Source organism: Nannospalax galili, unplaced genomic scaffold (genome assembly GCF_000622305.1).
Source record: "Nannospalax galili isolate Female #2095 unplaced genomic scaffold, S.galili_v1.0 scaffold150, whole genome shotgun sequence".
Lineage (NCBI taxonomy): Eukaryota > Metazoa > Chordata > Mammalia > Rodentia > Spalacidae > Nannospalax > Nannospalax galili.
In genome coordinates, this window is record NW_008329320.1 from 766,429 (window position 1) to 791,438 (window position 25,010).

General features: G+C 39.6%; 1 protein-coding gene across 2 annotated transcripts; it reads right to left on the reverse strand.

Annotated features, from left to right (window-relative positions):
• Nucleotides 1–44: 44 nt before the first annotated feature.
• Nucleotides 45–25,004, reverse strand: Dnajc21 (DnaJ heat shock protein family (Hsp40) member C21). 2 transcript variants are annotated; one of them, XM_008835357.2, is made up of 12 exons: nucleotides 24,809–25,004; nucleotides 19,176–19,269; nucleotides 17,179–17,302; nucleotides 16,761–16,883; nucleotides 15,878–16,182; nucleotides 14,467–14,618; nucleotides 11,343–11,430; nucleotides 7,909–8,067; nucleotides 7,466–7,508; nucleotides 4,319–4,491; nucleotides 1,301–1,376; nucleotides 45–363 (listed from the first exon to the last, which is right to left on the reverse strand). In XM_008835357.2, the coding sequence occupies exons 1-12, from the start codon at nucleotides 24,903–24,905 to the stop codon at nucleotides 196–198; spliced, it is 1,602 nt and encodes a 533-aa protein (XP_008833579.1). In that variant the 5' UTR covers nucleotides 24,906–25,004; the 3' UTR covers nucleotides 45–195. The 2 variants fall into 2 exon arrangements, with proteins under 2 accessions (XP_008833579.1, XP_017654231.1); XM_017798742.2 differs by lacking the exon at nucleotides 24,809–25,004 and adding an exon at nucleotides 24,613–24,780.
• Nucleotides 25,005–25,010: the final 6 nt, after the last annotated feature.

The following is a 25,010-nucleotide window of genomic DNA, read 5'->3' on the forward strand; positions in this document are numbered from 1 at the left end:
ATGGCAAAAAGAATTCAATCACTAGTGAAATGTTTAAAAATATATATATTAAACAAAAATGTCTTTATAAAATAAAAATCTTTCACAATGCAATAAATTGCAGATCACTGAAATTTTAACTCTTTAGATGATTTCAGTTCAGTTTTTGGTTTGACAATCTTGAGACAGTTTTAAAAAAAAATACTGGCAGAATTTCTATCTGTTCTTACGCTTCTCTTTCTTATTTCGACTACTTGTTACACTGTTTAAAGATGATGAGGAGGAAGGTGCTCTTGCATGACCAGTAGCCTTGAGATGATCAAAAAGCTTATTTCGGGATGGAAATTCACTATGGCAGGTTGTACAGCTGATAAGAACATCACTCTGAGAAAAGAGAGAAAAATCCTAAGTAAAAGAATGTGGTAACACAGATATAAGTGTTTCATGTTTTAATGTCAAGGTTAAACATCAAAAAAAAATGCAAAATAAAGATGTTTAAACAAAACAGCTACCAAGATAAGTCCAACAAAGGTAAATGCTCTTAGAAATTAAACCTCATAAACAAGCACTATCAACTGCAAAGGTCCTGAGACCTTCAATGGCAAGCATCACACAACACAGACCAGATGAGTTTGTACTTTACAACTGTTCACAATGTAATACAAGTAACTTATCACCAAGGTTCTTATGTTACAAAATAATAGGAAACAGTAACTGTTCTAGGGTCAAATATTTCCAATGTTTTGTTGTTTTTTTTTTCCCGTCTTTTTGAGACAGGGTCTCCCTGTAGACCAAGCTGGCCCAGAACTCATTATGTAGACCAGGCTGGCCTTGAACTCACAGAGATCCACCTGCCTCTGTCTCCCAAATGCTGGGATTAAAGGCATGAGCCGCCATGCCCAGCATGTGTTTCTTTTTACTTAAAAGAAATGATGGGGGGCTGGAGAGATGGCTCAGAGGCTAAGAGCACTGACTGCTTGTGCAGAGGACCCAGATTCGGTTCCCAACACCCACATAGTGGCAAACACCCTTCCTTAACACCAGTTTCAGGGTATCTGATGCCCTCTTTGGACCTCCGCAGGCATTGCACAACACAGGGGCACTTACATACATGCAAGCAATACACATGTACACATAGAATAAAAATAATAAATTTTAAAAAGGTAGTTATATACACAAATTCCATGTTCACCCTGCAAAACTGATAATGGAGCCAGCATGCATGCTCTGGAGTGAAGGGCTTATTCGATACATACTGACATCTTAAGACATTAGCAGAGTCCACTAAAGAAAGGTGAGTATGGGTCTGATTTTCACCTACCACTGTTTGTGATTCAGCAGGTGCTTTGACAGATTTTTTCACATCTTTGGTTTTCTTTCCTTTGGGTTTAAGAACACTGGAAAATAAATTATTCGTATTACACAAAAGTAAGTGTCCCTTTTAGTTGACATCATGCTTCAAAAATACCCCCAAAATAAAATATGTAAGATAGGTATGGTTTATTGATTGTAATGGTTAATTTAGTTAATTTTCACATCTCAGTTTTTAAAAGCAACTTTAGACGTTAAACCAAAACTGATACAAAACTGAAGAATTTACTTAAGCCAAAGTGACACCACAAAAACATCCCTGAATATTTATACAATATATTTTTATAAAAAGCAAAGCATTTAACATTCTCTTTACGGAGACAAAAATCAATCGGCTCTAATCACAAGTAATCCATGACATGGATGTAGTTGCCCACAAGCATTAATGTCTTTCCTCTTCTTTTAAAAAAATTTTTGAGACCAGCCTTACAGTATATCCATGCTGCCGTGGAGCCCATCATGCAGCCCAGGCTGGTCTTAAATTCACAGCAATTCTCCTATCTCAGCCTCCTGAGTCCTAGGATTACTGGTGTTAGCCATCAGGACTGATTAACGACTCTTGAATCTGATCTAGTCTGTGACAAATATTTCAACAGTTCCATAGTAGAATGAGAAAAATAAAAACATAATGCATGTTTCATAAAATTAAGTTCATTCAAAATAAGAAATTTAATTTTATTCAAAATTATATCTAGGGATATGAGTAAAGTGAAACAATATATATGAAAACGTCATAAAGAAATCCATTATTGTGCTAAAGAAATGGCTTAGGTGTTGAAAGCTCAGGTTCACAATCCACCAAGAAACTCACTATATTGTACACTAACAAAAAAATAGTAATAAAATGATGTCCTCTCTCTTGATATGGTGTGTTCTTCCAGTACCCTTTAAATCAGAAAACCAGAATCCAGCCACTGCAGTCTGATTCCTCCTGCTCTGCTTGACTCCTCAACATTCTTCTACGCAATCTCTGCCAACTTTAATCTGCTTCTGCTAAGTTATACTTTCTTTATTCTTAGGGTAAAAACTAGGTGCAAATGTATTCACAGAACAGATGGAATAGATTATATGAGTGAGTCATAATGATGCTTTCAAGGGCATCAAACGTACACTGTTCTTTAAGCAGAAGCCAAGGGTCTCTATTAGGCTAAATGGCCAACACAATTAGAAGACTGTTTAGGAATATAATGCAACATTATGCACTATTCAGTCGTTCATTCCTATAATCCCAGCACTTGGGAGGCTAAGACAGGAAGACAGAGTATTAAGACTTAACTAATTTACAAAGACTCATCCACAAATACATTCATGAAAACTTCAGACAACATTCCTGGAAAACTATTATATTATAAAGATAGGTATATTTCAGAAGTTAATTATCTAGGACCTTTATTTAAAAAAATATATATATGCTTATATACTTCTGTTGTTCCTGTCATGAGCTCAGGTTGGCCTCAAACTTGCAATCCTCCACCTCAGCCTCTGAATGCTGGGCTTATAGGCACGGCCTACAACTATGCCCAGCCACCCACATACTTTTTAATGAAGCACTTCCCACAAAGTATATACAGCATTACAGAGAAGCAATGGAGGGCTCAGCAGAAAGGCCTTATTGCTGAAAAATCAGCTGGAGAGTTAGGTGGGGTGGTGCTATGTTTCAGTCCTGCCACTCTTTGGCAGCAAAGCAGTCAGGTGAATTCTAACTCCTTTTCTCACAACAGTAAAATGAGTTAACTATAATCAATGTTGCCTACTTCCAAAAATCCTTTATTCTCGCCATGTGAATATTCATATAGAAGTCATGTGGAAAGCAAATAAAAACACTTCAGTTCTAGACACAGGAGGAGGCCTTTAGGCCCACCTCTGACCCAGCACTCATATCCACTCAAGTAGCCCACAGAATCATTATGGGACAGGGCCCACGGAGCTAGACATACTGGATCCCTCCAAGTATTTAGGGATGCCATGCTTAGCTTTTCCACTTACCAGCTTTTGTCTTTAGGCAAATCACTTATCTAAGATTGTTCCTCCATTTTTAATAATTACTGAAATAAATATTAACTTTCCCTTCCAGGCTTCTACTCTCTGAAGCACTTCAAAGCTTTGATAATACTAGTATGATTCCTTATTTTCCCTTTTCTGCTGGTAGAGATCCCTACTGTATATGTCGATCACCTGTTGGCCTGATTCATATATAGCACAAACATCTTACATCTATAAGTACACCTTTCTGCCCACTACTGAAGTTCCAGTCTTGAGTTCTTGCCAACTCACTCTCTCACTTAACTGGCATACAAAGTATTTTTATGGTCCTAGGATGACAGAAACCTGAAGCTACTTAATGTTCATATCTTTACTAAAGGATTAAGAAATTCTCTATTCCAGAGGAAAGGAGGAAGATGGAGACAAGATAAAGAAGGGAAGGAGAAGAAGGGACATTATAAGCTCTCCCTAGAGACTCTTACCCTAGCCCACTAACAAGGCCTTGGGCAACACCAGGACTTCAAAGCTTCTTTGAGCAGAAGATGCCTTGATGCTGACCTGCCCTGACAGTACCTTGAGGCTGAACACAGCATGAAGATTTGGTTAGTGAGGATTCAAGGGAGTGCAGTGGGGAATCAGGCTCAGCAACATCCTTGTTCCCTCAGGACTGTAAAGGACAAAGTAAGAATTCCAGCAGGAAATGAGACTGGAACTGGACCACATGTTGCTGAACTGTGAGCACTTTCTTCTAGAATTCTCTTTCCAACATGCCTCATCCGTGTATGTTTATATGTCTGTGTGTACATGTGTACATATACTTGCAGTTTACATCTAACTTAGGTGTGGAAAGGAAGTTTCAGTTGACATATCCTTGATGACCTTATTATCAATTACTAAATAGCTAAGAGTTGGGGGGAGAAGGGTGGAAATGATATAAATACAGTACTCATGCACACAAAAAAAGATGATATGCACTTCATTTTACCTTTGAGCTTCACTTTTTGGACCATCACTGGCTTCGATGGTCTCTGTAACACAGATATTTTCTTGAGGACTATCCTCTGGTTCTTTGGCATTGTCTTCATTTAAGTTAATGTCTTTTGGATCAGCCTTGACTCTTTCTTCAGTTACTTTTTCATTGAAATTGTCATCATAATTCTAGAGAATACATATGATATTATAAAACAAATCTAGCCACCATATGGAGGATGGCTAGAAAGATGGCTCAGAAGTTACGCGCACTCGTTTCTCCTTCAGAGGACCTGTGGGTTTGGTTCCCAACACCCACATGGTGGCTGATAGCTGTCTATAACTCCAGTTCCAGGGGATCTCATGCCCTCTTCTGGCTTCTGCACAGTATATACGGCACTGCACATAGATAATACACATACATTCATCATACATTCATACATGCAGGCAAAACACTCATACACATAAAATTTTAAATAAATCTTTAAAACAAATCTAAGAATAATCACATCTTATCTGTGTGTATGCACATACATGTATAGTTTGCTGTGTATGTGTGTATAGTGAGTATATGAATGCACATGTGGAGGCCAGAAGTAGACAGTGGGTGTCTTCCACTGTCACTCTCTACCTTTTTGTAAAAAATTTTACTTATTATTTTTATTTTATGAGTATGAGTACATGTATGTAAGTACACCTGTGTCACGCAATGCCCACAGAGTTCAGAAGAGGGCGTCGATTCCCTGGAACTAGAGTTACGGACAGTTGTTAGCGCCATGTGGGTGTTGAACACCGAACCTGAGTCCTCTTGCAAGAGCAGCCAGTGCTCTTAACTAATGCTGAGCCATCTCTCCAGCCCTACTCCCTACTTTTTTAAGACAGGGTCTCCCACTGAACCTAAGCACTCACTATCGGCTAAGCTGGCTTGCCAGCAAGCACCAAGGATCCGCTTTTCTTTGCCCTCCCAATGTGGGTTACAGATATGTACAGCTCAGCTTTTTTATCCTCTGTAATGTAGGTACTGGAGATCCAAACTCAGGTCTTCATACTTGTGCAGCAGTCACACTACCAATCGAGGCATCACCTCAGTTCCTATCTAATAATGGCTTATGTTATGCTGTCAAATAGATACAATAAAGTAATGATGTCCCACAAACTCCAGTAGTAGAACTTAGGAAATACAAAAGGAGAAGCAGTTAAGAATAGATGCTTAGGGGGCTGCAGAGATGGCTCAGCAGTTAAGAGTACTGGATGCTCTTGTAGAGGAACCAGGTTGAATTCCTAGCATCCATGTGGTGGCTAACAACTGTCTGTAGCTACAGTTCCAGGGGATCTGATGCCCTCTTCTGACTTTCATTGTATGACATGGCTGCACTTACACATATGCAGGCAATATACTCATACACGTAAAATAAAAATAATAAATTTTTTTTTAATAGTTGTTTTTAAATTAGACACTGTGGAATACACCTCTAATCCCAACACTTGGAAGGATGAGACAAGAGGATTGCAAATTCAAGGCCAGCCTAGGATACAAAGTTTAAGGCCTACCTAGGGTACAAAGTTTAAGGCCAGCTTGGGATACAGGATGCTATATCAAAATAAATAAATAATCCCCCAAATGCTCATTACAGAGATATTAGAGAAAAACTGTAATAAATGAGTGGATGAATATATGAAGAAAACTTATACTTCTAAAGATATTCATTCAAGGGGGCTGGAGAGATGGCTCAGTGGTTAAGAACACTGGTTGTTCTTGCAGAGACCCAGGTTCGAATCCCAGCACCCACATGGCGGCTAACAACTGCCCATAACTCCAGTCCCAGAGGATCCAACAGCCTCTTCTGACCTCCGTGGGCATTGCACGACATGGGTGAATTTACCTACATGCAGGCAATACATGCATACACATAAAATAATAAAATTTTAAAAAAAGATATTCATTCAATTATGTGAAAAAATACAAAAATGGAAGGGAAAAATTATACATGCAGTCTAAGCACAATTTAATTCGTTATTAAGTAATCACTATGGGAGAATTAAAAATGATATTTATACTTCTATATTTCAATTAGTAAGTATGAGAAACTATTACTTTTATAGTTAGGATAAACAAGGAAGCCCCATATACAGGTCTGGCAAACATGCCTATACTAAGTGCAACTTTCTGTTTTATTCTGAGTAAAAACTTGCCATGTTTACTCAAATTCACGTACATTCTCTCTCTGAACCTGTTTTCCTCCTGAACTATTTGAAAGTAAGCAACAAGCAGTTAAGAATCTTTGCTGTGTACTTTCTAAGAGGAAAACCTATCTCTGAGAGATCCATATTGTTTCAAGTCTTACATTAAGGTCATTGATCCATTTTGAATGGAGTTTTTTACATTGTGATAAGATTATTACATACAAAATTATTCTTTAAAAATAAAAGATAAATGACTAGTCAAATAAACATACAAATACAGTAACAACCTCCAGAGTTTCTTATGTCCAGATTTAAATTACTAACTTGATGATGAAAAGTCCTGGCATCAGATATATCCACATTTTTAAAATAATGGTACAAGTTAATTCCTATCAAGCAAAATTTTCAAATATACAACAGTGAATAAATTAGTTACATGCATACAAGGGGGAAGAAAGCACTGAAACATGCAAATATTTTCATTTCCTTTTAAACAATTTTATGGGAAGTGGCTCAGAGTTTTAAGAGTGCTTACTGCATAATTATAAGGCCCTGAGTTTAGATTCCAGAACCCACAGAACAATGTGGACACTGTCTCATGTGCATATATAACCCTAGTACTCTGTGGGGTAAAGACAACAGAATCACTGGGATGCACTGGAGGTCAGCCTACCCAGAAAATACAGCTCCAGATTTAGTGAGACTCTGGCTCAAAGGACTAAGGCAGAAAGTGATAGAAGGGAAAACTCAGCACCACCTTCCTCTGGCCTTGCCATGTGTGTGTAGGCACATATATTTGTACACACATGTACATATATCACACTCACATCACACTCATCTATATATTCACACACAAAAAAAATAAAATTTTACAATCAACATAAAATAATGAAGTTTCTCTCAATACAGATGATACTGAAATAGCAAATGCACTGCAAATTCATAGTGTATTCAATATTAATAAAACCTTTCAACATACCTGTGCTGATTTCTGTTTCTTTTTCTTCTGCTTTTTAGAAAGTCTAAAAATAAATGTAAACCAAAATGTCAACTATTTGACCTTGTGAAAATTTATTAAGTGAAAATAACAAATATTGAAATAATGGTAAATAAATACTAAAAATATTTAATATACAGCATCAAAAGGATAAGAAAATGCTGAGCTTATCATTTTTGGAAAAGAGTGGATAAATTGAGAGCAACTTATCAATTGCATAAGAATGAAAATGCTCTCAGTATAGTCATAATATACTCTAAATGAATACCAGACATAAGGTCTTTACCCATTTCAATATTGTAAGGGTCTATTAACTAGAAGAGATACAGAAAATACTAGGGCAAAAACTTCTTGGGATAAAACACATTTCAATGTAATCTCTGATGTGATAAATATGTTCAGAGGCATTTAATACTGAAAATTACTTTTGCTTTGGTGCATCTTCCATTTCTCCTTCAGAATTGGCATTCAATAGATTTTCATCTGTTTGAGCTACTGAAAAATGTTCTTCTTCCTCCTCCAACTGTTGTTTCAACAAGGCGACCATTTCCCGATGCTTCTTGGACTTCTCGTGATTCTTCATGCTGAAAGACAAGCTGATGTGAGTGGCTGCCCTGGAGAACACTACCGTGCCCTGGTCCATCGAGGGATGATGGCAACCAAGCTGAACTGCCAAGTGTGGTGATTTTGTATAGAGCAACAGAAACCTGTCAGGACTACTAGGTATCCCTCACCCTACAAGAGCACGAGAAGCTTTCTTCCCAAAATCCAGCATTCCCCTCATTCAACTTCCTTTCTATTTATATGTTTATTTGCTTGCCAAATTTTATTTTATTTTTATTTTGATTCAGTTCTCAAAATTACAGCCTTTACTACAGTTTCCTTTTAATCATTAAGTATGTACTTCGTGCTTCTATGTTCCAGGCTTCTAAGGATCTCCAGAAATTGTAAGGCACTCTAGTTATAAGATATCCTAACTATAAAAGGAGGACCCCAAGGCCTAGAGAAATGGTGATGTCAGGCCTCAGAGAGCAAGTGGAGTTCACTTCCTTTTGCTTTTTCAACAGTTATTCTCACTTTATTCAAAACATGTATCTAAAAACTCTGTACAAAACTCAATAGGCTATATCTAATTTAGCTGGTGTACAAAAAGCTGAAAACCATTTCACAAAACAGAGGAAACAACATTAAACTGTAGAGTCAGAAAAAGAATTGGGACATCGCTCAGCAGTAGAGTGGCTGACCACCATGCATGAGGCCTTTGGTTTGATCTTCCGTACCACAAAAACAGTAAGAATCAAAACAAAACAAAAATCAAAAGTAGGAAACTTTTTTTTCCTTGTTTTAGTAGCTACTTTTCTTTCTAAAATTTTTATTAGAACAAACTCCCTTGGAGAAATCAAGGCAACCTGAGCTAGAAAACAAATGCTCCAAATGATAGGGACATGTTAAAAAGAGAAGGGAACTGGTGTGCAGGAACTCTCACTAAGCATGCTCACTGGGAAAATGTGATCGTGAACAGGATAGTAAAAAATTGTAAACTGGGCTGGAGAGTTGGCTCAATGGTTAAGAGCTCTAGTTGCTCTTACAGAGGACCTGAGTTTGGTTCCCAGCATCCACATGGTGGCTCATAACCATCCATAGCTCCAGTTCCAGGGGGATCTGACACCCTCTTCTGGCCTCTGCAGTCATTGCACACACAGATGCACTTACATATAAGCAGACAAAACATGCACACACATAAAATAAAATAATAAAATAGAAAGACTACTGGGTGTGGTAGCACATGCTTTCAATCCCATCACTTGGGAGGCAGAGACAGGCAGATTTCTGTAAGTTCAGTTAAACCCTGTCTCAAAAAAAAAAAAAAACGAAAGAAACAACAAAAAAAATGTTATGTTTTAGTGTGCTTCTCTATTGCTGTGATAAAACACTCTGACCAAAAACAACTTGGGGAAAAAGGGGTTTACTGTATTTTACACTTCCAAGTAACAGTCCATCTTTGAGGAAAGTCAGACAGGAACTCAGGGCAGGAACCTAGACAAAGGAATTGAAGCACAGAACACAGAGGAACACTGCTTACTAGCTTGGTCCTCTGGCCTGTGTTTGGCCTGTTATATAATCCAGGATCACCTGCTGACAGGTGGCAGGGCCACAGTAGCTGGGCCCTCCCACATCACTCAACAATCAAGAAAATGCCTCAGAGACATGCCCACAGGCCAATCCCATAGAGGAAATTCCTCAACTGAGGCTCCCTCTTCCCAGGTGTGTCAACTTGACAACTGAAGCCAATTATGACAAAAGATAAATGGGGAAAGAGGAGGACGTTGCTTTATGAGGCCCAAAGGGAGCAGAAAAACATCATCCAGCCACCACCATAAAGACTGGTAGGTCAGTATCCCTTTTCCAAAAACCTAAGATCAGAGGGGTTTAAATTTCATATTTGGGAATATTTATGCATATACAATGAGATATTTTGGATATGAGAAACAGTCCTAAACACAATTCATTTATGCTTCACATACGGCTTAAACACATTGCCTGAAGGTAACTTTATCTGGACAATTCTTAGACTAAGTCAAGATGCTTACCAACAATGAGAGGGACTTTGTGTGCTTCCAAATCTGGAACCCTCAAAAAACAACATAGTTGTATAGTATCCCACATATGGATGTATATCTGTACTTAATCATGAACAAAAGGGCAACCCAGAATGAAAAACAGTCTAAAAACAACCAAGTTGTTTTAAGGGACTAGTATATTTCCAAAATACATGCCATAAAAGACAAGATCAAGATCAAGAAATTATTCCAAACTAAACAGAAAATTTCAATTATATGGTCCTAGAATGGATTCTGTACTCAAGTGGGAAAACGTAGAACATTAACTACAGGTTGACTGACAGAACTGGAATATGGGCAATAAATTAGGTGAGAGTGCCTTATAAATGCTAAAGATTTCCTTAAGATGACAAACATATTCTCATTCTTGAAAAACTATACAGAGGTATTTAGAAATAAAGTAGCATCATATATGTAACTTTCAAATTATTCAAGAAAAAAATTCTGTGTGTTTGTTCATGTACACATGCGTGCATGTGTATGTGTGTGTGTGCATGTGCATACGTGTGTGAAGAGTAAGCAAGCATGCAAACAGACAACGTGTGAGTAGCAGGCCATTGAGTACACTGTATTTATCTTGGCAACTTTTCTTTAGTAATTATTTCTAACTCAAAAATAAATCTTAAACTCTGTTGCTTTTTATTTTCTTGCTCCTAACGTTTCTCCCACTCCTCTTAGCCCCACCATCTGCCCTTTGGGGTCACCCAGCACTGTTCTTTCTGACTTCACACATCCCCATCTCATCCTTTGCTTTCCTTTCTTCTGGACTGCAGTTGTTCTGCTGTTTCCTGGTAACTCAGCTCTCCTTTTCTCCTGTTTAAAATGATATCCTTTTACTCTATCTCTCTTCATCATTGTCCCACAAGATGAAATGCTTCCACTCAGCAAACATACTTTTAGCAAGACAAATTTAAATTAGCTAAGCTGACAGCAACCACCTGCAGGGAACCCAATGGTTAGAAGTAAGTTTGGTACCAATAGTGCAGAGATAATTAGATTTGGTCTCATCTCCTCACCCGTGTAACTATGCTACCTTAACAAAACAAGTGGATTTCCTTCTGGAAATAGTACATGAATACTGGAAAATGTTAATGGGTACACCAGGCTTAACTGCACAAATCCCTCATCCTACACGGGGGCACCAGCAATCAAAGTGTTCCAACCATATTCTCTTCAACACTCACAAAATGTTAACCTTGCCTCAAAATAAAAAGTTAGTTCAAATATGGCACACTTACGCCTTTTCTGTCCTAAATGATTTGTCACAAGCTGGGCAGTAAAGGTCATCATAACGCTCAGCCTCCTCAGCCTCATCGCTGTCTTTACCTGTGAGGGTAAAGACTGTATGGTAAGAATCTAAAAATGTGAAGTATGCATCTTAATAAGCATCTCAAGTTGTACACAAATTAGAAATGAAAATATTAACATTTCATTACAGAAGAAAGTGTTGTTGGGATTTGAGTTGGCCTTTTAAGAACAGCATGCATTTGAAGGAACAATTCAAATTAATTACTTTATCCTTCAAGGTTTTTTTATATCTACTCAGAAAATCCTTGAATCCCAGATGTAAGCCAAGTGTAAAACATCAAATGCCACTTTAATAATTCTACTATAAGGTTTTTTCAACTCAGTACATTTTTGTTTTTTAAGGTTTTGTTGTTTGGTAGGTTTACCTCCAGAAAGATTTGGTCCTAGCATACAACTGTGATCTACTCTAATATAGTTAAGATTAGTTCATAGCATCCCATTATTATCAGACAGGTCAGGAAAAAGCATAGTACCATGTAAAGTTTAGCCCTGTTTTCACAGACCTTCTTCATAAGCTGAGGATTCATTACAATAGAATAACTGTTATCACCACAATCTATAATGCCTAAGTGACTAATAAACGGAACTCTACATATTTCTAATATTCTTTTAAAGAAATAAGCTATTTGGGATTTATTTTTATATCAATAAAGAGTTCAGTGTTTCTTTCATATTCTACATTTTGGTTCTTTGTATATTAATATGATACTGAAAGACATGCTTACTGAAATAACCAAAACATAACCTATGTCCTATGGTTGATGTTAATACAGCAGATTGCCTTACCCACAAAGGATGCCTGAGACCTCGGACAGTACAGAACCCTGTAAATTAAAGCCTTTTCCATCTTAACTACACATGTATAAAACGTAGCCATAACTTTACAGTTTGGGGTCGGACAGCAAAACTGGCATGGATTTCTTCACAATTCCATGGTTATATTCAAGGACATCTTAGCAACTTCAGCACATGATCTTTTCCTTTCTTTTTAAAACCTCAAGAACTTTCACCTTTCCATTTAGAGAAAGCACTTTATGGCTTCTCTGGGGCATATTCTACGTCAGTCTCCTTACTCTTGGACTTTAAGGAGCTCATTTCCAAGAAGAGTTACTTGACCACATGAAAACATTACAAACAATCTGATAATCTGGATGGCAAAGTGATCAATAGCATCCAGTGACTAGCAGGTAGCTAGACAGTGTAGATACTCTGACAGAATGGTACAATGCAAGATTTCATCACACTGTAAGACCAGAGCACATTTCAAAAGATGAATTATTAGTCAGGCGTGGTGGAGCATGCTTTTAATCCCAACACTAAGGAGATAGGCAGATCTCTATGAGATCGAGGCTAGCTAGGGCTATAGGAAAATCCTTTCTCAAAAAAAAAAGGAATTGTTTCTGAAATATTCCATTTAATATTCTCAGACCTCAGTTAACTAAAAGTAACTCAAAGCGCAGAAAGTGATGGATGTATATGTATATGTATATGTTCAATATTTCACATGCATGTAATCATTGGATTTAAAGTAAAAACTCCGGATGTCAAAGTGCTCACAAGTTCTCTGGCATATTCTATAACTTCTCAACACTCCTACTTTCCTCATCAGATAAATGAAGTCCATTCCATTAGCAAAACCTACGTTTAAGGTGTATTTTGTGAATATTAAGTAAGATCTTCTATATAAAAGAACTATAAATTATAAAACTGTAACTAGGTCATTTCATATTTAGAGAGTACTTCATAATTTTCAAAGCACATACTGCTTGACTCATTAGTAAGTCATTCATTTCCTAATCATTTTGAATAAAGCTGTCACTGTTTAAGTTACTAGTCTGAAATTTTAGTCTCTAGGTAAGTAAAATTAAGAAACTATATTTAGACCAGTTTCATCAAAGAAACAGCCAGGACTGGTAAGGAATATCAGGATTACAAGTAGTTCCCCAAAGGGCTAAATTTCACTTTTTTAAAGTACGCATCTGAGGCCAGGCGTGGTGGTGCACGCCTTTGATCCCAACACTTGGGAGGCAGAGATACCATCTCTGTGAGTTCAAGATAAGAACAGCCTGGTCGACATAGTGATTTCCAGGCCAGCTGGGGCTACAGGGAGACCCTGTCTCAAAAAGACCAAAACAAAACAAAACAAAAGTACATATTTGCACTCTAATAATAGACAGGCAGAAAAAAACACTCTGACACCTCAAGAACTTTTTTTAAAATTGTGTGAGGGGAGTCACATGCATACCATCCAGACTCTGTACAGTACCTACTGTCCTAGAAAATATATTATAACTTAACCTAGCACTTAACTGAAATCTCTTTAAAATATTTTGTTATTTTTATTTTATGTGTATGAGTGTATTGCTTGCATGCATGTAAGTGCACCCATGTTTTGCAATACCCTCAGAGGTCAAAGGAGGACATCAGATCCCCTGAAATTGGAGTTACAGACAGTTGTTAGCAGCCATGTGGGTGCCAGGAACTGAACCCGGTCGTCTGCAAGAGCAGATGGTGCTCTTAGCTGCTGAACCATCTTTCCAGCCCGAGAAAGCAGCTAAGTTTTTTGCTGTTTTTTTGGGGGGGTCTCCCTGTGGCCCCAAATGGCCTGGAGCTCACTATGTAGACCAGGCTCACACCACCATGCCCTGGCCAGCTTGAATTCTCTTTAATAGCCAGTCCCACTGTGAAAATGCCCACCTGTCACTACATCTATGAAGCCAGAAGCAGTCACTGAGAACATGATAGAAAAGGCTTTATTATTACTTCACCTGAATTAGACTACACCAATAGACTGCCTTTGTGAGGCACATACAATAGTGTTTAAATTTTATTTGCCACATTAAAAGCTCAGATGTCTAGCTTATTAAAAACAAAACAACAAAATCAAAATTCTGGCATTATCATGGCAACAAGAACTGAAGTCAGGTGCTCTCTGGATTTTCATTTGCTCTTCCCTTCCGTATTATCTTACATGGGCCCTGAAGTCATCTGATAGATCCTTACACACAATAACATTTATTTTCCAAAACTTCTTAATGTATCAAGAAAAATTACCATCCACTCCATCTTTGGGCTCCTTTTCCTCCATTTCATTTTCATCTGATCCATCTCCAAACTCCTTTTCATAGCGTGCCTCCATCTCCTGGAGCTCCTTCTCCAAATCGGCCACAGTCATCCAACTCTGCTCTCTGTACTGCTCCGCCAGTCTAGACACAAACAACAGCCTCACTCTCACTTCCACTGAAAAGCGTGCCTCTGGAGGGCGCCTACTTACTTCTCAGGTCTAAAACTAGACATACAAGAGCATCTTCCTCCCAAGTTGCCAATGTTTATAAACCTAAAATGTGTGCTAGCTAGAACTGAGCAAGGCCACTAACGCCTGCTACCTGCTTGTTTTTAACTGGTTTACTAAATAATAAGATTTGAAATTACAGCTATCCAGTGACTAGGCAGCAGGTAGCTATATTGTGTAGATAATTCATGTAACTCTAAGTCATAAATGCACAAATAAATGTTACTGTGTGCAAGGATCTATACTCACAAAGAGCCCTAAGTGGGCGCTGACTCTAAGAAAAGTATAAGACAAGTGTGGAGTTGGGGAGGTTTCATGATGCTATTGCTGTGCTGTAAGGGGAGCTGTGCATCAGTACTCTGGATACGAATGTTCCATCCACATCCTTAGTTTGCAAATACGACTGAAGGGCAATGTGATGGCAACATAGTGAGTTCCAGGACAGCTGGGGCTACAGGGAGACCCTGCTTCAAAAAAAAAAGAAAGAAGGAAAAAAAGATTAAATACTGAGGACACAAAGTTCTTACAGTAACTTAACAAAATCATACAAAATTAAATGAACTGAGTAACTCAAGAGTACCAAGAGGCAGTCCTGCACTACAGTTAAAAGCAGGGTTCTGGAGCTGACAGACAGCTCAGCAGATGAGGCACTTGTCGGGCCTGAGGACCTGAAGCCTGCCTCGTGAAAGAAGAGAACTGACTCCTCAAAGTTGCCTTCTGACCTCCACACATGTACCATATGGCATGCACACCCCACCTTACAAATACAAGATAAATAAAAGTTAATTTAAAAAAAATACCACAGAGAACTAGAGTAGATCTCTTGGGCCCCCTTCTCAGAAGCTCTGTGACTATCATTTCCTCATAAGAATGAGAAAACAAATTTTTTTCAGGAAAGCACTTGAAACAGAGCCTCATACAGAGTAAGAATTCGTACATCAGTTACTGTCAAACTGATGGAAGGAAAACATCCTAATCAAAATTGATATACCAGATGAAGAAATATTACCTAAGGCCAGGATTTAAAGATGTAAAAAGACAAAAACTATCCTATCTACATGCTCTCTGTGCCATGACAAGTGGATTTGATGTGGAAGGTCCATGCTGCCTCCCTCCTGACACCCCCTCTGGCCCCCACCTCAGCAGAAAAGGAACTAGCTTCACAGCCCATACTTGGCCTGCTTCAGCTTCTGCTGCCGCTGCATCTCCTCTGCCTTTCTCGCCTTCTCGGCATTTTGCTCCTCCACCAGTTTCCGATGAGCCTGCACTCTCTTGTCCCTTTTACGAATGAAAGCCACCAGCTGGCGCACCAGCTCATTCTTCTCTTTCCTTGCTTTGTCTCGGATTTTTTTGTTTTCCTTTTCCATGGCTCGTTTTTCCCAGCGGTTTGAGGCTTGCCGTGTATCATATTCTTCCTTCCAAGCAAAATTCTTTTGTGTGCAGAAACTCTGCCAATAAGCATAGAAGGGGTGCACTACCTAGTGATGAAGAAAATGGGTGCAATTCTAGTGTTGTTACTTAAATTTCTTCAGAAAGGCAGTAAATAATAAGGATTAAAATATAATCTAGTTTCTTTATTCATATATATGAATATATATCTGTATCTATATCTATCTATCCAACCATCCATCCATCTATCTATAAGATTACTTTGTTTTTTCTTTTGCAGTGCTGGGGATTGAACCCAGGGCCTGTGCATGCTAGACAAATGTTCTGCCACTAAGCCATAATCCTAACCCCTAATATATGTAACATCACTGTTAATCAATGGAGAAAACATTCCTTTAAGACTTTCTAGGTAATACATTCTTCAAAACAGATTTAATGGGGAAAGAAAATAGTCTTACTGATCACAAAAAGAAACAACTACAGCCCACAGACAAAAGTCAAGGAGGGTAGGGAATATACTACTAGCTGCATGCTCCTTCCCTCCGGAAGTACAAGAGTAAGCAAGCAAGGAAGACAGGACAGGGGACAAGACTAGAATTGACTTCTCTTAAAACCATGAACACAGTAGTGAATGTTAATTGTAAGATGCAATGCAGTTTTGTTTTACCATATCATAGTCGCTCTGGGAGTCTCCAAAAGTTGGGAAATCCTCAATATCTTCCTCTAACACACACTCTAGTTCTTCTTTTGCAATCAATTCGAAAACATTACGATACACTGTATAAAAACCCTAAAAAAAAATTTCAGAAACACAGGTTCTTAATATTTTCATAGTCTAACCACAGAATAAAATGTGATATGAAAAATTTTACTATTAAGAATTACAGGATCCAGCTTTCATTACCTAACGCATCTTTCCTTTCAGTGGGAGATTTATATGTGCTGACAGCTTAAACATGAAAGTGACATATGTTCAGTTTTCAAAATGGACATTGCTTTACTTTCTATTATAACTTTAAGAAATCTCTTTGTATTTAAAAAAAAAGTTAACTATTTATAAAAAATTAAGAGCTCACCTATCTTACCTTTTCATCATCTCCATAACCAGAATAACAGGTAACAGTGAAATAGTGAAGCAAATCTAAGCTGTCATCTTGATATTCTCCATCAAGCCCTCCTTTAAGTAAGGCCTCTCTATGATTATCATACCTAAAAGAAATTAAAAAATAAAAAGGAACTATTGGTGATGGCTGAAGAGACAAGAATTCAAAAGGATTCCTTTCTCTGAATCAGCCAAAACATTCGTGTACATTTCAGCATGTCCAACCCACAGCCACACAATTTTATGGAAATTTGAAAACAACAACAACAAGAAAAAACTTAAGAGGTCTTTCAAGAACTGAAGAGTAAACCCATGCCTCCAACTTCTAATACCTTATACAATATTGCTCACATAATAGGGAAGTTAGGGGAGCCAAAAAGCTCAGGCATTTTTAAGGGAAAAAGCATTGCTAAGTGCAACAAGTATTGAACAGAGTTTGCTCCACAGATGAATTGTATATACATCTGTGATCTGGGAATTTACCAACATGTTCAAGAAAAACTCACTTATTTATGTTCATGAAACTTAATCTGTGAGCTTCATATACATACTCCACAATAACACTTCATGAGAACTCTGTAAAAGTAGTTATTATCATCCTTGTTTGATACAACAGGAAATTTAAGTTCAGTGATGCTAAATACTTGCTTGTCACAGTCATGAAGTCTGTGAACAGCAAAATCAGAATTCAAAATCGGGTCCCCTGCACGCAAAGCCAGGCTCCTCACCACCAAAGGGTACCAGCTCCAGGTAACAGGAGCATGACCAAGCAGGAAGCTTAAATAAAAAGCTAAGAGAGTCCATGGAAGAAGCAGACAACTTAAGACCTAGAGAACTAGAGAAAAGAAAGTCAGGGAAGAATCCCAAAGCTGTAAAAGGGAGGCAAGTTCTTCGCTTTGATTTTGGAGAAGGCATCTACCTCTGTAACCCAAGGTGGCCTGGAACTCCCTCCCTATATAGTAGCCCAGGTAATTCTCCTGGGTGCTGGGACTACAAGCCTGTATAAACATGCCTGGTTTTGGAAGCACTTCAAAGGTTAGAGCACCGAAGTCCATGGGGAGAGAAAATTTAAGATCGTCTATGTGTTTTAGAAGAGTTTTATAAGAATTTCCTTTTTATCCCTTCTCTTTTGTGAGCCAGGTATGCTATACAGTATTTAAAACAGATGACTTCCACAGTAGCACAAAAACACCTGCTCTTTTTAACAGTAGGATTTTAGACTAACATATCTGGGTTTAAAATCTATTTATAGGGGCTGGAGAGACGGTTCACTGTCTAAGAACATTTGCTGTTCTTCTAGAGGACCAGGGTTCAAATTCCAGCACCCACATGGCAGCTAACCATCTGAAACTCCAGTTCCAAGGGATTCAACACCCTGACCTCTGTGAGCATTTCATGGCATGGGTGCACTTACATACATGCATACAATACACTCATACACATAAAATAAAAATAAATATTTTTTAAAACTTTACAGTGAAAAGTTAATTGAGAATTGTAAACTCAGAACTTCAAACACAAATTTCTGTCATACAAAAGAAATTAAATTATAAGATCATCTTTGGTAAAAGTTATCTGTCGAATCTGCAGAATAGCAAAATACCTTCATGTACTCTACAGAAATTTATTATAATTCTTACATTATAATAATTAAAATAAGAATTGTTCCTAAAAATAAGTCAACTTTCTTCCTGACTAAAGGAGCCCTACTCAAAGAGAAATCACTTGAAGTATCTAAATTAAAGCTATGTAACATCACCAAACTTGCTTCATCATGGATAAAACAAGACAGTTAGAAAATCATTTCTAAAGTTCCTTCCTACCCACATACTGCACTTTACATAACAAAGAGGTGACAGATGCTTCAGAACACTCCCAAAACCATCTAGTATATTAAATTGTAAAAGAAACCAACAATCCCATATGGACAATTCCTGCTAGCAAAATAAGTGAGGATGAGAAGGATAACACAGTGCTCACCATGCTCTTTCCTGAGGGTCACTCAACACATCATAGGCTGCTTGGATTAATTTAAACTGCTCAGCTGCTTCTGCGGCATTATCCAGATTTTTATCTGTTAAAATAAAGTCACAGAAATTCAGTCACTGAAAAGGTAGATGGCAAAGGGGGAAAAGAGTATTGCTCCCAAGCCTAATGACGTAAGTTCAATCCTAAGATTCATGGTAGAAGAGAATGGACTCTTATAAGTTGTCCTCTGTTCTCCACATGCCCTCCAAAGGGCATGATGCCTGTATACCATCCCCCAACACATAAAATAAACGTAATAGAAAAAAAATTAATAGTGGGAACTGGTGAGATGGCTCATTAGGTAAAGGTGCCAGCTGCCAAGCTGATCTGACTTCACCTGGGGACCCACATGATAGAGAGAACCAACTCCCTCAAGTTCCTCTGATCACATCCATACGTCCACACCCTGTGGCACATGCATTCATACACAAAACATAAGCATATGATAAAAAATTAAAATATATATACATATATATGTAGATAGATGATAGATAGATGATAGATAGATAGATAGATAGATAGATCAGATGAAGACTCTAAAGGGGGCTCCTTCCTTCACAAATTCCACAAAAAAAGATATACAAAATGAAGAACAACTGGGAGAAAAACTACTTCTGGATAACAGCTGATTTTCAGGTGTCACAAGCACCCTAGGCCTAATGCATCACTGAACAATCCCAATATCCACAAAAGGAAAATACTAAATAGTACAATTTTTAGGAGCCAAATAAATATCAAATCAGTTACAGAAAGCTGTTATTTATCCAGGAATAGATTATGTTTAGTATCCCATTGCCTTAAAGTTTTTTTTTTTACTGTCTACCAAAGTAAATTTGAATACACACACACACACACACACACACACACACACACACACACACACGCATACACACAATTCTTTCCTTAGCTGTGCCTCTATATGGAACTGAGAAAGCATAGTTGCCTCCAAGTGACAGCTAGCAGTGATCCCTGGCTTTACCTTTGTACTGGGCCCTCCTTTATCAGCAGGGCTAGTCCAAACAGACAATAGTGGGGACAGAAAGAAAGCTACATGTGGTGTGTGGTGTGATATGAAACTGGATCTCATCTCCCATTCTGGGCTCTTGCTCTCTCCTTGGAGCACTCACTCTATGATAGCCAGCTGCCACAGTATGAGGAACTCAGACAGCTTAAAGAGAAGCTCATGGAGGGCTGGAGAGATGGCTCAGTGGTTAGGAGCACTGACTGCTCTTGCAGAGGACCCAGGTTCAATTCCCAAAGCCCACGTGGCAGCTACAAACCGTCCTTAACTCCAGTTCCAGGGGAATCTGAAACTCTCTTTTGACCTCCTGTGCACTGCACGACACAGGTGCACTTACTTACATGCAGGCAATATACTCATACACATAAAATAAAATATCAAAAAAAGAGAGAAGCTTATTGGGTGAAGAGGGAACAGAGACCTGCCAACCATGTGCCTGAGCCTGGAAGCAAGTCTTGCCAGATGATGAGCAGGTTCTGCCAGATGATGCTGAGGTACCCTCAAGCCCCGCCTCCCAGTCAAGCCACTCCCACATTCTGAGCCTCAGAACCTGGAGAGTATACATAATGAGCTGATGCATGTTTTTGTTGTTTGCTATTTCAAACCCTAAGGCCTTGGTAATTTGTTCCATCATAAGTAACTAATACATTCAGAAAGTAAAATATTTTGAATCTAATATGGAGCACACCCAAGTTCTTCAAGCTCCTACTACTCAATATCTGTCTTCTAAAAGATTAGAAGATATGATGACCGAATGTGTTCCTCCAAATACTGCAGCCTCACTGTACGGATAAATGGTTCTTGAGGGCATTTTGCCTCCTCTTAAATGCCATCACCTCTTCCCAAAACCTGCAGGTGGCTTTCCGCTGAATATCTAACAATACTTTCCCAAGTTTAGCAGTCTGCCATGGCTCCTTTGCAAAGATGCTTCAGATACAATTTTTGACTCCTAGTCCCATGGAAGTAAAAGTAGTCTTATATTATCTGAAAATAATCTCCACCCCAGCAGCTACATCTTCCACAAGAAATAACACAACATGAATCTAAATCCCCTTCCAGGGTGCAGTATCTGAAAACAGCCAGTTTTAGCCAATCAGATGTAAACTCAAAATGACTAAGTGAAGCTTCCCAGGAAAGACACTGGTCTCCTGGTGAAAAGGTATGGGCTGTATTGTGTGCACGTAACCCATCTGCTGTCCAAGCCAGGCTTCAATGCTTGCAGGCAGACCCAACTCTTAACCACAAGGATTGCAGCAGACTGTAATTCATACTCAGTATTTACTCTCCCCTTCTCCCAGTTAATAATCAAATCCTGACTTTACGGTGGGCACTTGGCCCTTGCTTCAAAATAAAGACTCCATTTCTTAGCCTTCCTTAAAGCTTACATGAATGACTAAGCTCTGGTTAACAAAACATGAAAATATTCTATGTTGGGTTTTACGGTTCTTCCTTAAAAGGCAGTTGGCCCAAATTCCCATCCCTTCTTTATCCTTCCCCCATTCTGTGGTTAGTATCTTGAGATGCCACTCTGGATGATGGGTGAGGAGCCATCTGAGAGCTTCTAGGCAGGAAGTACAAAGAGACCATAGAAAATTGCTATCCTAGGCTGCACCTGCCCATCTCTGATCAGCTACACAAGAAAGCAATTCTGCCTCTGAGTCTTCAGTGCTTACATCTGATGCAAGGGTTCAAATCATAAGGTAAGGATGACAAGAGCAGGTCTCTGATGGCTTCATCAAGCACCTAGACCTACCAGGACTGGCCACCTCTGGATTATCTTACTAGGTGAGAAAACAAAACTACTTTTTGCTTTAGCTACAAGATCCAGCTTCCAGCCACATGCAATTATACAATCCTCACAGAGCTTCAAGGTGAAGTCCACTTGAAAAGTGCTACAATTTCTGTCTTTACCATTTATAAACAGATTCAAGAAGTGGATGAGGACCAATCCCTGGGATGCTCTGGTATTTTCTGGACAGTTTGGTATTTTCTAGGACTCATCTCAACATCTGTCAAGACCACTACAAGGGGGCTTGTAAACAACTACAGCATCACCTACCCTTTTGGTTTTTTTTTGTTTTTTTTAAACCTACTAGGAATCAGCCTTCTAGGAAAATGGGAGAAACTTTTAAGTTTCAAAATTTTCTATCAGACAAAACAGTACAGTTCAAATTAAATGACGTAGAATTTTTTTTTTTTTTTTTTTTAAAGCTGGCAACTGAATCTTCTTACCTAAAACAAAAAAAGGTACTTGTTGTGTACAGGGTGGGTGTTTTATTGCTGGTGAGTGCATATGAGTGTGTGTGTGTTTCCTTCTCCCAGTACTGTACCTTGTCCAATTCTCCCCATTCTTTTTCTCCCCAAAGAAGTTTGGTGAAGCTAAGGCTTTTAAACACTGCACCTTGCTCAGGGATTCCAAACGTGGTAACAGGCTCCTCAGTTCCAGTCTTGCCTGCTTCCCACAAAGCAATCTACCACTATAGCAAGCAAGAAATTTGAAAAACGGGCATTTAGCATTCCCTTGTTTCCAGCTCCTCAACAACTTCCCAAAATCCTTAGGCTACAATTCCACTCCAGTTTATTTCTTACATCCTTCAAGACCGGCTCCCACTTACCTGACCATGCTGCATGCTCACCTCTCTCATGCTCCCTCCTCCTCTCTCCACCCCTGCTGCCACTCATCACTGTGGTCTCCACCTAGGCACTAGGTCTTCTCAGCTGAAGTTCCTGGGTGGTTTTTCCCATCTTTCCCACCCATACACTTAGAGCTAGCCCAGGTAAGTACATGGACTCATCAGCACTTGAATCTGCCCTCAAGGAGTCCTTCTCTTTGAAAGACAGAATTGACGTTCTTTGTTTTCCTTCCTGGGTCTCCACAGAATGCATGCCCAACCAGGGCAAGCACCTCTCCCTGCTGTGTTCACCTGGCAAAATCACTCAGGAAACAGTCACAGGGTGAATAATGGAAGGCTGATTGTCTGAAGCAAGGCTTAGTCCCAGAGATAACTAACACAATGCCCCATTGCATAGAACGATTAAACATTTATTGAGTGAAAGATTTATGAGCCAGCAAAGCAAGCATACTGAAATTATATTATTTTTACATTATTTATTTATTTTGGCTATTCCTTCTGACTTTCTGCTATAATGAGCATTTAGCTCACTTCTAGCCTTTCAATAAATGTGTGTGTTCCTCTGTTCATAATTATTATTATACTAATACCTATGTTTCTTGTTCTATCAATTATAGACATTACTTTCCAATTCTGGGTCTCCAGTCTTTCCTCCAGCTCTTCCCCCAAACTATTCTGCAGCCTTCCCATAAACACTGGCCTCCATCAAAGCATCCTGTGGGCATCTTTTGCCCACTACTGGGCTCTTCCCAAGAGGACACAGTCAAGCCCCTCTAAGGAGGTGAAGCCTCAGTACCTCTCAGTACACACTAGCAACTCCTTCCCTGAATCACTGGGAGACTTAGTAGCTGTTCTATTACTCCAAAATCAATCACACTATTTTGTATGAGTAAATCTTTACGTGTATAAAGCATGTTTTCCTACTGAGACTCTGAGAGCCCTCTTTTGGAATTTCAAAATCTACATATTACACACTCATGTAGCTACCTGCATATATTGGACAGATATGAGGAAAACTGGGTTTAAAGAGCTGTTTGTATTGTATTATATATAAATTAAGACTCTGGGATGAACAACTAAAATGAAAATATGAGAAAATGGGTAAAACTAACCATTAAGAGAATACATGTGGTACAATCCTGGCCTGTGTGACACAGGATAATAATCTCAGTTATTCCGAGGCAGGAGGATCACAAGTTCAAAGCCTGCCTGGGCAACACAAAATGAAACGTTAAAACACCGGCTGGGGTTCGCTCAGGGGTACGGTGCTTGGCTAGCACATGTGCAACACTGGGTTCAATTCCCAGTACCAAGAAGGGGTAAGGGCCTCATTAGAATTCTCAAAGATAGATTCAACCACTTGTTTCTTTAGTATGGAAGACCAGATTAGTTCCTAAAGTCACAGAGACCTTCCCGGGAAGCAAACTTGTAAGTAAACATACAAGCTTCACTGGGCAATACACTTCGTTAGAACTCATCATCTAAAAACTCATGTCTAAAGTGAGGTGCTGTTCAGCTACTCCAGTCTGCGAAAACTAAAAGCAGCAGGCGTGCACCCTAGTTTAAAAGCTACTTTACGAAACCCCGTGGTCTGCATTTCGGGGAGAAAGGCGCCATGTGGGCGGCAGAAGCAGCCGGATCCGCCGCGGGCTCCGGGCTCGGGGAGACTGGGCAGTAGCAGCCGCAGGTGAGGCGCGGCGGCCGAGTTCCCTCCCCACGGGGCCCGGGTCCCCACCTCCACAGCAGATCCGGCCCTCAGAGGCAGGCGAGGCTCGGGCTGCGGCAGCGCGTCCCGCGAGGTCACTAGCCGGCCCGGCCCGCCAGGCCCGGCGGCGGGAGGGTGGCGGCCCGACCGGCTTCTCCGCCCTCCTCACCCGCGCGGCTGAGGCCCGGCCCGGGGCGGCAGGCGTCGCCCACCGGAGGTCACCTACCCGGGTGCCATCTCAGGGCCAGCTTCCGATAGGCCTTCTTGAGCTCCTCCTCGCTGGCGTCGCGCCGCACCCCCAGCGCCTCGTAGTGACACTTCATGGCGGGGCCGGGGCCCGGGGCGGGGCCGACACCCGGGCCCGGGCCGAAGTGGCCGCGGCGCTGGCTGTCCTCTCCTCCGGCGGGAGCCGGGCTCCCGCAGCCCGC

Coding starts and splice junctions, on each gene's coding strand:
- Dnajc21 (XM_008835357.2), bottom strand. CDS start 24,905: ATGAAGTGTCACTACGAGGCGCTGGGGGTGCGGCGCGACGCCAGCGAG. Junction 8,068..11,342: donor TCATTTAGGACAGAAAAGGC/GTAAGTGTGCCA, acceptor CTTGTCTTTCAG/CATGAAGAATCACGAGAAGT. Junction 7,509..7,908: donor GAAGATGCACCAAAGCAAAA/GTAATTTTCAGT, acceptor ATTTATTTTTAG/ACTTTCTAAAAAGCAGAAGA.